The sequence below is a fragment of the Carassius carassius genome, chromosome 24, assembly GCF_963082965.1.
Source record: "Carassius carassius chromosome 24, fCarCar2.1, whole genome shotgun sequence".
In the NCBI taxonomy this organism is placed as follows: Eukaryota; Metazoa; Chordata; class Actinopteri; order Cypriniformes; family Cyprinidae; genus Carassius; species Carassius carassius.
In genome coordinates, this window is record NC_081778.1 from 23,598,197 (window position 1) to 23,613,620 (window position 15,424).

General features: G+C 35.6%; 1 protein-coding gene across 12 annotated transcripts in view; it reads right to left on the minus strand.

Annotated features, from left to right (window-relative positions):
• The window catches only part of LOC132103229 (receptor-type tyrosine-protein phosphatase U-like), a 199,738-nt gene that overhangs the window by 125,837 nt on the left and 58,477 nt on the right, over nt 1–15,424 (minus strand). For all 12 annotated transcript variants that reach the window (XM_059508167.1, XM_059508164.1, XM_059508163.1 and 9 more), the window contains exon 2: nt 2,024–2,152. In XM_059508167.1, coding sequence (XP_059364150.1) covers nt 2,024–2,152 — 129 coding nt within the window. The remainder of the gene's footprint in view (nt 1–2,023; nt 2,153–15,424) is intronic.

The following is a 15,424-nucleotide window of genomic DNA, read 5'->3' on the forward strand; positions in this document are numbered from 1 at the left end:
ATATTTAACACAAGTTGATTATAATTTTGCTTTAATGGCTTTGGTACCGTTTTAAATTTTAAAAAGTGCTACATTATAAGTTCAAAACTTCATTCATTCATTCATTCATTCAAATCCTGCTACTGTGCTCCCATTAGCATACAACTTTCCTTTCACACAACAATTATGTCAAAGCATAAGATTATGCTGACAGGTAATAAAAGCATTTGATTTAATTACGGAAAAAAATTACTACCTTTCAATTTAGCAATTTTCATTTTCACCATTTAATTCCACAACAAATAAATAAAAACAAAAACAAAAACAAATAAAAAAATCTAATTACAAAAAAATCTAATATACAATTAAATTATATAAAAATAATATATAAACAAATATATAATATATAATATTTATATTTATATATTTATATTATTCATAAATGATATATTAATTTTTTTAAATATACTATTATGTAGTATTATATTATAAATGTACACTGGTGCACTGCTTTATTTGTCTCTGTAAATTCCTACTCCTCTGGTAGTCTTTGACCTTCCATTCACAGAGTATAGTGCTTGGCTCACATTCCCCGTGAGATATGCTTTTCACAAGCCTCTCTATCCAGGTCCCCTGAGTTTTACTCTATTGCTGAGAACCTTAGCAAGTTTTTATCTGTTTCATTGCGTCATCGGCATCCTATCTCTCCTTGCATCGAAGTCCTTGTGGTCCATCTGTCTCTTTCACTGACTTACCACCGTTGTCTGCCTAATCCAATTACTAGTTCTGCACTTTCTTCCCTCCCTCTGCTTGTTTTGATCTAGTTTCAGCAATGGCTCTCAATAAAAGCCCCTTCCCAGCAGGCCGTGCACATCTCTCTGACACTTCCCATTCGGGCTGGGCTACATTTCAAAGAACTCATTGATTGTCGGGATTGATTTGTTTCAGGCGGGGCCAAACTCCTAATCACTTCTGTTTCGCCGGTTGACATGGACAGAATAAGACATTGAGAGGCGAGAGCTGCTGATGCACTCTTATAGATCAGACGCTTTAACTTTTTTCATATTGCACCAGCTTGTTTTGACTGAATAAAGTTGATTTGCACGTGACCACACATAGTGATTGCATCAGTGCCAGGAGAATACTATTTCCTGCAACAATAAATATTGATACAATCTGAATATTAGCTACATTTATCACATGAAATGTTATTAAAATTTGAATAAAACTAGAAATAAAAAAGAAAGAGCATTCTGCGACGGGGGCTGTCATTCCAGCTGTCAGTAGGAAGACATCTGAGATGGACAGGATTATTATTATTGTTATTATTAATCTAAAATAATAATCTAATTCTAAAATATTGAAAAAACAATTAATTAAAATAACAAACGCCTCATTTATTCAATAAATAATATAACAATAATATTAACAAGGCGTTCAGAACATGTTGCGATATTAATTGCCAAAGTGTGCACAGTTTACAGTTATAATAATAATATTAAAAAAAATATCGGATTTTAAAAACAATAAAAATATTCTATACATAAGAAGTAAATAAAAAATAAACCTAATATTTAAAAACTAAACAAGATACATAATATTCAAATATTTTTTATATAAATACTCCACTTTTGATTATCTTTGTGGAGTTTTGTGAAAGTTTTTCTAAGTTTTGAAAATGTAAAATAAATTATTATAATAAAAAAAATATAATTATTGTCACTTCTATTATTATTCATAATAAATATAGACAAATAATAACATATTAGAATTTTTTATGATAATGCCAAGGTTGTCGGTAGATTTGATGAAATACGAACACATGAGCTGATATCACACATCTTACAGTTTTTCCTCAGTTTATTTTACAAAACTACAAATAAAACAAGAAGAAGAAAAAAAACAGCATGCTGTGATGAGGGTCATCCTTCCTTCTGTCACTGGTGAGGCCAGTAGGAGGCCATCTGGGATGGACAGGTCCACGGTGTGACACAGTGTGAAATAAACTTGCAGAATAAGATTGGGCAATGCTGGGCAGACTTACCACGCAGGAGATCAGAGGTGGAGTGTGGCGAGGCATGAGCGTGGAACAGCTGCCAATCAAAGTCATCCTCCTCCCCTTGGCTGAACTCACACAGACTGGGGTCCGAGTCCTCATCAAACGTGCAGCCTGCTGCCGAGAGAAGAGAGAAGCAAAACATGTTATCAGTCTTGATGCAAGTCCGTCACTTCCTCTCATTAAAAACCTTAAACGACTAGGATACGTGCTTCCTGCTTAACCTGATAAGTCTCTGTACATGAATTATTAAAAGCGTCTGGCTGTATATTTAAAAGCCTCCAGGGCAATAACATTTCATTTGGACAACATTTGATCCACAATTTGTTGACACTAATATGTGCATTACAATACGACGACTCAATCCTCTGGAGTGGTTAATATGGCTGCAGATGTACGTACTAGGACCCCCGGCCCGACAGCCTAATTAAGCAGCCGTGTGTTATTTGAGGCTCTGTTTCATCATGCAATCCTCTGTGATCTGATTTCTGTTTGTGCAGAATGAGAGGTGCCAGACTCCACACCCACATACATTTCCAACACCGGCTCTTTAGCCAGACAGCCATTCACCAAGGCAATCATGTCTCCATTCAAAACACACCGCTCTTACGCACAACATTTCCAAGGACACACACATACCAATCAATACTGACTGCAGATTTACAACACAAGCACTGAGATAGACCAATTTATCTGCAGGGAACAGTTACACTGTGTATTACAGTGAATGCACTGCCAGCCTTATCAGTATTATTTATTATTAAATATATTACTGTAATAAAAATATTTATTCATGAATTCACTAACATACTAGTACATAAACTGATATATTATTAAATAATAATACATGAAAAAATATATGAAAATTATTTAAATTTATGTTTATTGCCTGGAAATTTACCAGTGACCACCCTTCTCTTTAAAAATCACCACTGGTTGGAAAAACATGTAAATTACTAAACAAGTCATGTTCACAAAATGTTCACCTAACAGTTCAAAAACTTCCTGTTATGCCCTGAATAAAGGGTCAACTAATACTATAAGCTTTCTGTAACTATTCCAAACTATTATTCTAATCCATCAGGGACATCTTAAACTTCTCAGCCCGCAACAAATTTTAGTTCCACGTTATTACATTTAACACGCAGCGCATTCGCGACCTCAGGGCAGCAGCTTAATGTGGCACATCCCAAGCACCTCACAACATCTGCTGTGGTCCCTCACATTAGCCGTGTAGGGTGAGAAAGAGTGGGCAGCGGTGGGCAGTCCACAAATCCCAGTCACGTGCTGCTGACTTGAGCCAAGTCAAAGCAGACGGGGCAGAGGGGAGAGAAACCATGCAGGCAATAGCTTTAACAATAACTATGACATCAAGGTGACCCTCATAGCTGACTGCCTCATTACTGCCACCTCTGGAGCTGCCCCCACAACGGACAAATGAGGACAGTTTTACATAGGGTTAGTAGAACAAAATGGTTGCTCTGTGCTTGTTATTAACTACTGTAAATGCATATATATATATATATATATATATATATATACACACACACACACCATATTTTCCGGACTATAAGTCGCACTTTTTTTCATAGTTTGGCTGGTCCTGCGACTTATAGTCAGGTGCGACTTATTTATCAAAATTAATTTGACATCAGGGCTGTCGCGGTTAAGAAATTTCCCCTGCGGTTATTATGGGTGGCTCGGTATTACCGCCATTTTTTTTTTTCTTACATACATAATTTATCCTGATTTTGCTGCATACAAAGCTCTATTGTTGAGTTATGTAGAGTATATTGTTGCTTTTTTAACTGACAGAGAGACACGTTTTAAAACATTTTTATTTATTTTTAAATGCCAAACAGCAACAAGAACATGCGTTTTCCAATACATTTTTTTTAAGAAATCAAAGAGTTCTAACATGTATTACACGTATTTGCGCGCGACTTTGGACAGCAGCGGAAGTATAGACTGATTATTTCTCCACCACTGGTCCACAGTGGATTCGCGCTGGAGTCGATGCACTCCTCATGCAGATAGCGTGTGTGAGCTCGTTATCTGCTCACGCTCTCTTGGGTATGGGCACTGACACGGAGGTTGTCCGTGACTTCAGCAGGTATGCCTGTTACTTTCACGGCTGTATTTTACAGATTTTGCAAAGGCTTCAGCTATTCTTCCTAACTGTCGGCCGGTCTCAGCTGTTCTTTTTGATGTTGCTCTGCAACCTGATGCTTGAGAGGGCAGCTGCGCTGGATGACAGGGGACACTCTAAAACTCTTACTGTGAAAAACGCTTAACATGGCTTAATGTACTAAGACAGTGATATTAACAGACCAAACTCACTAAAAATCATACTAATAAAGTATACTATCTATAAACAAATCAGATGAGCCCTGAATATGAATGCAACTCGTTTAATAACACGTTAAGCCTTTTCCTCCCATAGAAAACCGTTATAAGAAAACGCCTAATGTACTAAGACAGTGATTTTTAAAAACCAAACTCACTAAACATTATACTAATAAAATAGTATACGATGTACAAAAAAAAAAACCAGATGATCCCTGAATATGATTGCGAGTCGTTTAATAACACGTTAAGCCTAATGATGGTTTTCTATGAGAGGAAAAGGCTTAACGTGTTATTAAACGCGTTGAATTCATATTCAGGGATCATCTGATTTTTTGTAGATAATACACTTTATTAGTATGATGCTTAGGGAGTTTGGTCTGTTAACATCACTGTATTCGTACATTAAACCACGTTAAGCGTTTTTCACGTTAAGCGTTTTAGAATGTCCCGATGATGACCTCAAATTAGATGTATTGCCGCGTCACAGGAACCTTTTTGCAGCAAATTTTGCATATCGGCTCATCTATATTTGCTGGCTCGCCATTTTCATTGGGTTGAAAGCCAAAATGTTCCCAAACTGGCGACGTGACATTTGATTTTAGGACGAGATCGAGCGCCTCCCATCGTTTCAGCCGGCCTATTCAAAACAAACGAAGCACCATAAAGCTACAACGGCTCGCGAGAAAATTACAGTCGTAACCATATTGTATCATTAATTTTTTTTAACATTGAATGCACAGTGACAAATTGATAAAAAAAAACAAGAAGGCCACAGCCTCATATAAAAAAAAAAAAAAAAAAACTGAACACTGCGGTTGCTGTGGTTTCTGCGGTTGCTATCTTTCCTCTGCGGTTCGCTTGTCAATAGCGCGGTATTACAATATTGCGGTTATCGCGACAGCCCTATTTGACATTAACCAAGAGAAATGAACTAACAGAAAACATTACCGTCTACAGCGCGAGAGGGCGCTCTGTGCTGCTGAGTGCTCCTGTAGTCTACACTGAGCAGCATATAGCGCCCTCTCGCGGCTGTAGACGGTAATGTTTTCTCTTGGTTTTTGGGTCTAAATAAATGCGACTTATAGTCCGGTGCGACTTATATATGTTTTTTTCCTCGTCATGACGTATTTTTAGACTGAAGCGACTTATACTCAGGTGCGACTTATAGTCCGAAAAATATATATATAATATATAATATATAAATTATACATATTCATATGACACCTATGAAGTGCACATAAACTTAATTCAATATTAACACACACATTTGTGATGTCACCTAGCAATTGTAAACAACCTAGAAGAGTCAAAACAAAATCCTTCCCATTAATCAATCCATAATCAAAATGACTCCCACTTACTGAACAACAAGTACCAAAAATGTTTAGCATATTGTAAGGGCTATTTACAGCCATCTCACTACTCAAAAACATTAGTCATTAGTATTGCATCAGTTTTGAGTGGAATCTGAATCCGAAACAGAATCATTAAATTTTTTTGCAAATCTGATCCCTATTACTCATGTGAGCCAGTATATCTGAGAGAACAAAAGAAGGAGAGAAACTTCTGTCCCAATAGGTTTCATTCACGCCATTCACTAACAACTCAGCACAAGGATCGGTTTCTGTAAGAGTGAGGGATCGGTTTCTGTAAGAGTGGGAAAAGATACCAAAGCTGACAAACTGAGACCTTATTTAGGCAATTACTCCTCTCCTACCAAAGCCAAAGACATTTGAGACATTCTGAGAAGATCCTAAGAGAAACGTGGAACGCCCAGCTTTTCTTTCCATCAGAACGCATCATTTTGAAGGCAAGCACAAACGATTTACCATCATGACTGAACAACAACAATCAAGTCCTCCTCTCTGCTCCCCCGGCCTCTTGCCTCAGCCTCATCAAAACTGCCTCCAATAAGTAATTACAATATAATTTGGCACAGCAACACAACACAGAGAAAACATCAGGCTTGAGCCACTGCCAGGGTTGAAAGCCCCTTGGCTAGAGAGCACAGAGTTTTTGTGTGTGCAGGCTCATCTGCTTGTTTTGTTTATTAATGTGAACAAGTTCCCTTTGGAGAGTTAGGAGGTTATTAGCCTTTATTAAAAAATTGAAGAATTGACTCATCTGAGCCCTCTAAGAACATACCAGTGAATCCTGATGAATTCTGGCTATCAATAGCTTAAAACCTGCAGATGAAGAATCAGATTCATTTTAATCCTCTTCTTTTTTTCTTTTCTTTTTGTTATGCAATTTACAGTGTTATTGTGTTTTGCTTTGGGAACAGCAAAAACTTTTTTGCTAAAGATGTAACTACACCTCAACTGAAACCCAGAAGCAATGATACAGATCAAAGTACTAAATCTGACGCCATAGATCTGCTGTAAATAGTACCGATTTAATCTGCTGCACCACAAAATGTTGTGTCATTAGAGGTTGTAAGGATCTGCTTGCTAGCTAGCTGGGGTTCTACTACCGAGAAAATAGCAGAGACAAGACAAATAGGATGTTGTCAGAGGATCAGGGGAATGTCTCAGATTTATCTACAGCAGTAATGTTAGAGAGAGGCAATTTGTTTAACAATGCTTCCAGGTTAGCACTACCTTGACAAGGGATATTTAAAGTGTGTCCCACTTTGAAATGTGCATCCTATCTGAACCTCAACTCGCCTTCTGAGTTTTGTTCATAAATTAGATTCTTCTCCTCAGATATTTTCTCATGAGCTTTGTGACATCCCTCACCACCTCGTCGTTAAATTGAGTTTGCGTGCCATACTTTGAGGCCTTTAGCATTAGCAGCAAATTCTTGAAATGTAAAATAAATCAATACATCGACAAAACAAAATAGCAATAGATGGATTTGATTCATGATTTTCAGTTAAAAGGTTTCATCTACATTGATTATATTTACATATTTGATTTGATAAGATCATCTTACCTATTTTCAGAGAATATGTTCATTCTCTGTTGTGTGACATTTTAGCATGACATGAAAACTCAACAGATGCAGTAAAGTCATACTGCATGTCAGTAAGCCAAAAACAAACCGACTGCATCCCAAATGCAGTTTAGCACATCATCCACATCGTTTTATACACACACACAGCTGCAGGCATCCTCACTGTGACTGTAAAAAACATTCTGTTTGGTCAGTTGTCACTTGCCACCAATGGTTAACACAATCCCAACTGCCGTATGTGGTACAAAAAGGTTTGTTTCCTATATTTTCCTGAAAAGTTTTCCTGTTAAAACAACTCTCTGTAGCTGAAAAATTATTTGTTGTCATTAACAGTCCAACATGATGGACCTTTTGCTGAGCTAACTCATTTTTAACCAAGGCTAAGTAATTTATAGGATTCGAAATTAATTAGTTTCTTCGCCTCGCTCTTCAAAGAGCACCAGCTCTTTGATTTTCATTTTGTGAGTACTGAGAGAAGACGCCACTCCATATGAACTAGCTTTTAGCTTCCCCGTGCCTTTGCAAACCATGGAAACCCGCTCCTGTGCTAATCAGACATTCGCTTACTGCTTAGGCACGTGGCTGAAATGTGCTGCGGCTGTCTGGGCCTCAGCCTAGCTCCTCCGTTAGCCTCATTAGCATCCTGGCGCACAGCCCCAAACCAAGCATCAAGACAAACCATGTTTGTGTTGAGTCTCTCGCCACTTTACTGCAAGGCCATTCATCCTTTCTTAGAACTCACAATGAATGCATTTCATTTCCTAGCCCTGGATTTAATGAGGGAGTCCAAACTCACACAGTGGCAGCCATACAGAGTGGAGGAAATATCACAGATTCTTTCTATAATGCATGTAACACTGAGCCAAAGATAAATGTGCTACTGTAGACTAGCACTTTGTGAAAAATACAATGACCTTATTGGGTCTTATCATAGTGCCACCGATGTGCAAACAACCGTAATGTCTGATGCGCTGAATCCCGAACATACTTCACGGTTGGCTGCAATGCAACACTTAACTTGAGAGCAGCAATGAAATCCAAAAAATATATATTAAAAAAATACTAATTAAGCTCATTCAATCGATTATTCCAAGTTTGTTATCATCTAAAACTACAGCAAAACTAATTAGAAAATGTATAATTTCAATCATTCAAAGCTAAAAATAATAGAATATAATAATCAAATATGAATAAAGTATAATAGTAAAATATAAATAATATATGGAAAATAGCTGACAAGATGACAACATGACAAGAAAAAAAAAACTCATTTAAACTTGAAAAACTTTAATAAAAAATATTGATAATTATTATAATAGTATATAAATAATAGTACACTGACACAGATTCATTTATTTACTGATTCAACCAATACATAAGAGTCATTATTTCAGGAATCATTGGTCATGTTGTATGTTTTTGATTCATTGAACAGAACCAGCTCATGAAAGTAATTTGTCAAATAATTGGTCTACAATTTGTGTTTTTGATTCAGTGGCTCAAAAACTGTACATGATGCATGATACTGATTAACTAAACAGAACCAGCTTAAAAAAAAAAAAAAAATCTTCTGCTCATCAAGCCTGCATTTATTTGATCAAAAATACAGAATAAACAGTAATATTGTCAAATATTATTACAACTTAAAATAATAGTTTTCTATTTGAATATACTTCAAAAAAATAATTTATTCCTGTGATGCAAAGCTGAATTTTCAGCATCATTACTCCAGCCTTCAGTGTCACATGTAACATCCAGTCTATCACATGATCATTTAGAAATCATTCTAATATTCTGATTTATTATGAGTGTTGGAAACAGTTCTGCTGTCTAATATATTTGATGAATAAAAGGTTAAAAAGAATTGCATTTATTCAAAATAAAAATAAAAATTCTAATAATATATATTCTAATAATATATTTTCTTTACTATCACTTTTTATCAATTTAACACATCCTTGCTGAATAAAAGTATTGATTTTCTTTTTAAAAAGAATGAAAAAAAATTACTGACCAGTAGTGTATATTGTTATTACAAAATATTTATATTTTAAAAACTTTGCTTCTTTTTTTTTTTTTTACTTTTTATTCATCAAAGTATCCTAAAAAAGTATCACATGTTCTGAAAAAATATTAAGCAGCAGAACTGTTTCCAACTTTGATAATGAATCATCATATTAGAATGATTTCTAAAGGATCATGTGATAATGATCCTAAAAATTCAGCTTTGCATCACAGAAATAAATGATAATTTAAAGTATAATACATTTAAAAACAATTATTTTAAATTGTAATAATATATCACAATATTACATTTTTTCTGTATTTTTGAACAAATAAATGCAGGCTTGATGAGCAGAAGAAACTTCTTTCAAAAACATAAAAAATAGTAATGTTTCCAAACTTTTGGTCTGTACTGTGTATATATATATATATATATATATATATATATATATATATATATATATATATATATAAGTCAACTTACAGAATAAAGTTCAATTAACCAGAGAGCCACACGGGCATGTTACCTCATAACCTCAACTACTGTAATGTTTAATGACAAGGATAAACTTTAAATGTCGACATTTTTAGGGTCACCATTTAAAAAGTTCAGCTGAAAAATTCCAGACTCCTGTTATGTATTTGCTTGACTCAGTAAGGTTGAGAAACATGTTAGCACCTGAGGCTAAGTAGAAGAAGGCACTCCTGAGACAGCCATCACCAAATCCAAATGAGAAGTCTGTCTGGCACACATGCACAGACTTTACAGATCCAGACCGTCTGTCGGAATACAAAATAAGAAGATGCGTCATTGGGATCTCATGGGCTGGAGCCCAGATTGGGCAGAGCTCATCCTTGCACCTGCAGGACGTCCTGTGTCAGTAGAGCTGGTGCAGGTCAATAGCTGTGGATTGAGAACTACTGAACTTCTCAGTCACAGGAAGTGGCTGCAAGCTGTAATATTCTGAGCAAGAACTGCCAGTTTAGAACTTTGCCAGAAGTATAGCTCATAGACAGAAAGCATGTCTGGAGGTTAATAGACATTTTCAAAAAGCTGCTTTGTTCCATTTTCATATCAGTGGGGTTACTAATATTATATTGCATTCTCAGTTTGCAAGTGCACCTTTAGTCTAATTTATTTGAAGTTTCTCTGGAAAGATTTCTCTTAAAGGCTAATATGTCAAGTGTGACTGTCATTTTGCATTTAAAGCACTCTTTCTAATAGACATCTGCAGGTATCTGGACTGGTGTGAAATTATGCTCATGTCATACAGTGACTAGTGTATTTATTATTTCACATCCCCTACTATGCTAATCTTTTGTCTCTGATATTGCACTCCACCTAGGAGCACAGCGAAAAATGACAATATATTATTTAAAAACAGCTTAATGCAGGAAGCCAAGGATATCAATGTGCCGTCAAAATGTTAAATATATAGATATTTAAAAAAATGTGCACTTCACAACAGTTTTTCTCAATCCCATTTTTTGGGGACCTCCAACAACACTGCACATTTTAGGATTTCTCCTTTATTCAGCACATGACACGATTAGAATTTCTCATTATAGGTTTCTACACGATCTGTATGTGGGTTTACAGATTAGTTAGTCCCCTAAAATGTACAGTGATGGAAGGCTGCCAGGAGCAGAATTGCAAAAACCTGTCATAGAATTGTCTGTAAAATGCTCCAGTCAATGGGATTAGGGCTGAGCGATATATCGAAAATTTTGACGACGATGTAAAATTTGAAAATATCGGGAATATCGAATATTTCAAATTCAAGCATACTTTCCCAAAAAGCACGCAGAACATCAAAAAAACAACATGTAAATGCGGACTGCTCTACGCGCCTCTACTACGAGAGCTTTCATGAGAGCGGTTGACAGATAACAAGAGTTTAAATCCCCGAATCAGAGCTTTGCTGTTACAAGGATACATTTTCTCCCTGGTGTTTGCTTATTTTAAGCAATCTGGCAACCATGCGCACATGCTTATGTGCTGTTTGAATAGAGAAACATAGATTATCGCTATTTGGAATTACTAAAAGGGAATTTCACTGTTATATTTAACAGTTTTCAAAATATAGACAGAGTACAAAAGTCTTTGGTATTCATTTATATATAAAAAATAGCTATGTGCTTCAGCAACTAGCTCCCTATCTAAGAGGGTTTTTAGTGTCAGTGGGAACATAGTTTCATGCCACAGAGCTTCTCCGCAGACAGTTTACAGACTTGTGTTCTTAGCTAAAAAAAACTTGTAAATTTTTTTTTTAAATAAAATACTTATCTCAGTTGCATAGTTAAAATTGTGAATTGCATGCACTAAAAAGTTGACAGAATGCACTTTCTGTACTTGTTTTGCACTGCTTCAGTTACATATAGGCGTACATGTGTTCATTTAATAAAAAGCAGTAAGTGATCACTTGGTCTAGATTTTTTTTTATCAGCTTAAATTCGCTGTTTAATCTAAATGTTTTTTTTTGTTGTTGTTTTTTTAAATGGGCAAAAGAAAATCATGTTTTTTTATTATTTAAATGCAAATGCAAATATATCGAGATATATATTGAATATCGTAAACATTTTGACAATAAATAGATTTTTTTCAAAATATAGCCCAGCCCTAAATGGGCTACCAATCAGATGAGCAATTGAGGCTTCGCTCCTATGAAACAAACACAAACTTTAGCTGGTAACATCTCAGAGCATGCAATGCACCACGCATGCTGATGAAAAAGGGGATCTGTGAATTCTATGATGCACAAAGGGGGTAAAAACTAAAGTATATGGTCAGGCAGAAATGGATGAAATACAACACCACTACTGCTTCTTAATAGTAAACACACTGATTTTGCTTTCTGAGAATAACTTAATAACAGTCTGAAAACAGACTTTTTATGCTATCAAAAGACCAATGTTATTCAAAAATACTTCTCAGCTTGTTTTTTTTGTACTTTCTATTCAAAGAAGTCTGGAAAAAAAATTATTACTGTTTCCACAAAAAAAATATTAAACAGCGCAACTGTTTCATATTAGAATGATTTCTATAGGATCATGTGACACTGAAGACTGCTGAAAATCCAGCTTCACATCACTGGTATAAATTACATTTTAAAATATCCAAATAGAAAGCAGTTATTAAAAACTGTAATAATATTTCACAATATTACTGTTTTCTATTTTCACAAAATAATTGCAGACTTGGTGAGCATACACTCCAAAAAAATGTACTTTCACTTTTGCCAATTTTACTTAATCCGTTCATGTTGTGATTACTTAAAAAAATTAATTTAACAATGTGAACTTAATTTAGTCTAGTTCATTCAACAAAAAAAAGTGTGTATTGTCAGCTTTACTTAAAAATTATTTGTTCAGCCAACATATAATTGTTGCATAAAAGTAACAGATCAATAAAACCAATACAGACTTGAATCTCATTGGCTTTTTGCAGTGTATTATGGGTAATTGTTGTTCTGTCACCCTCTTGCAGAAGTGTAGCACCATACGCGAGTAATAAAAAAATCATGTTTGTTTTACTGAACTTGTTCTGATATATTTTAGAACAAAACATACAAACAAATGGTTGGAAATGCAACATTGCGTTTCAATCATGTTTGTGATCTGTTTGATGAACTGTAATTAAAAGCTGGTTTATATGTTGAGTTGTATTGAGCAGCTGCACTATTATTTATTAATTAAGTGTTATTGACTTATTAAATCCTAATTAAAGGGGGTGGTGTTTCTGAAGTGGCATTATTAAAAAATTTTGTCATCATTAATTACAATTTTCATGTACAATTAACTCAATTGTTGTTTGTTGACTCTACTAAGGTTTGTTAAGTTAAGTTTACTTAAACTTCTTTTGTAAAATGAACTAAATTATTGTTTGTTGAGATTACTTAAACAAATTGTGTGCAACCTGTTGACATAATATTTTTTAATTAAACCCAACATTTAATTTTTTTGAGTGTAAGAGACATAGATCATAAAAGAAAAAATAAAAGACACCACACTTTTGCACAGCAGTACATTACAGAAGTTTAATTATTTAAAACTGATTTCTTATATCATTTATACTTGCATGTATTCATATGTTCACATATTTATCCACTTTATTATTCTGGTACCTGCTAATAATAAGTCAGTTTTATAGTAATAACTAACTAGTTATTCCTACTGTGTGGTTGGTTTCCATGTTAAATTTCAGTATAAAGGAAAAATATATATTTTATGATAAATTCTGTTAACCAACATTAATAAGTGTGACAATTTCAAGGGAAATAATCAACATTTATGTAATTGTACAGCCCTAGGTCTGCATAATGGTAGACATTCAGAGTGTTTGTAAGAGTCAGTTTGAAAACCTGAGAGATGACGTCCCTCTGAGCACGTGTGTTACAGTAGCTACAGTAGATCACAGCAATCTTCAAGTCAGTGAGGGCCACAGCATTCAATCTATCAGTTTCTACCCAGAAAACAAGTGAAAGGTGTCTCGGTGGAAAATTAAACTAATTCAAAACAGAGAAAGGGAAAGAGAATTGGAGAGAAATGTCTGCCTTCTGAGAAGCCACAGAAACATTTTCAGATAAAACTGTGAGTGATGTTTGACTTCATCTGATGTTTGGCAAAATTGGCCAAATCGATGCCAGAGTGGGTTCTTCAATGTTCTGAGGGGTTTTCAGAAAAGTGTCAGGATGTTTTCTGTGGTTACTAGTCAAAATATCCATTCTTAAAGTCTTCAAACTCGGTCCTGGAGGGCAATGTCCTGCAGAGCTTAGCTCCAAAACTAATTAAACACACCTGAACCAGCTAATTAAGGTCTTACCAGTAGGCATACTAGAAACTTCCAGGCTGGTGTGTTGAGGCAAGTTGGAGATAAACTCAGGCCCTCCAGGAATGAGTTTGGAGTACCCTGGACTATGCAGTTTTTTAATAATCTTTAAGCCATTTTAACTTCTACCAGATGAAAATCATAAGTTAGATCACCTAAAAAAAAATACCACTCCTCTAGAAAATGGACTTGCATTGACATTCTCACAAAGGCCTCTCAGTTTGAAAAGTCTATTTTGGTCTCAAAACCTAAATGACCTGAACTCAAGTCACACGCCAAGCCCCCCCAGTCATCTTTCCTTGAGTCATTGGTGGGTGGATGCAAACGAGACAGTATTTTAATTTCAATACATTTTTTTACATATTTCTATGCATGCATTCACACAGAACACCCACGGAAATGCACATCGCTAGCAATGCTCTCCAGGATCCAAACAGAACCATGGAGATGGACAGATGGAGATATGGGAACAGGCAGTCTGAAGTCACACATATCTATTTACATATGCTGGCTCGCTAGAGAATCAGTCACAGCGAAACCAAATAAGCAGCTGCCAGACACACACACATAGATATATCCCAGAGTGATGATGCGTTCTCTACATTTCACACATATACACACACCTAGTCTCTGTTCTCACAGTAGTAAGGCATCTCCATACAACTGTTATCATGCAAGTCTAAAGGAGTGGTGTTATTGTTTGCGGTTGCAGCAAGACTAATTGTATGCCACCAACAAAATGTCAAATCACACTTTGAAGTAGGGCTGCACGATATTGGGAAAAAATGACATTGCGATATTTTATTTTTCTGCGATATATATTGCGATATGAAATCTAATCTAATTTTTTCTTAAAAACAAAAATGGGGTGAGCACACTTACATTCTAATTTTAAATGATTTAAACATCGACACCATCGTGTCAATTGATTAATATGCACGAGGGAGAGAGAGCAAGACAGCGCTCGTGTTGTTTGAAGACAGGGGGCTCGCTCTCTCTCTCTCTCTCTCTCTCTCTCTCTCTCTCTCTCTCTCTGTCTTTCTCTCTCACGCGCTCTCTCTCTCTCTCTCTCTCTCTCTCTTGCGCTCTCTCGCTCTCTCTCTTACGCTCTCTCGCTCTCTCTCTCTCTCTCTCTCTCTCTCTCTCTCTCTCTCGCGCGCGCGCACTCTCTCTCTCTCTCAGATTGAATCAGATTGACAAGCTAACTTTATTCTCTCGCTCTCTCTCTCTCTCTCTCTCTCTCGCGCTCTCCG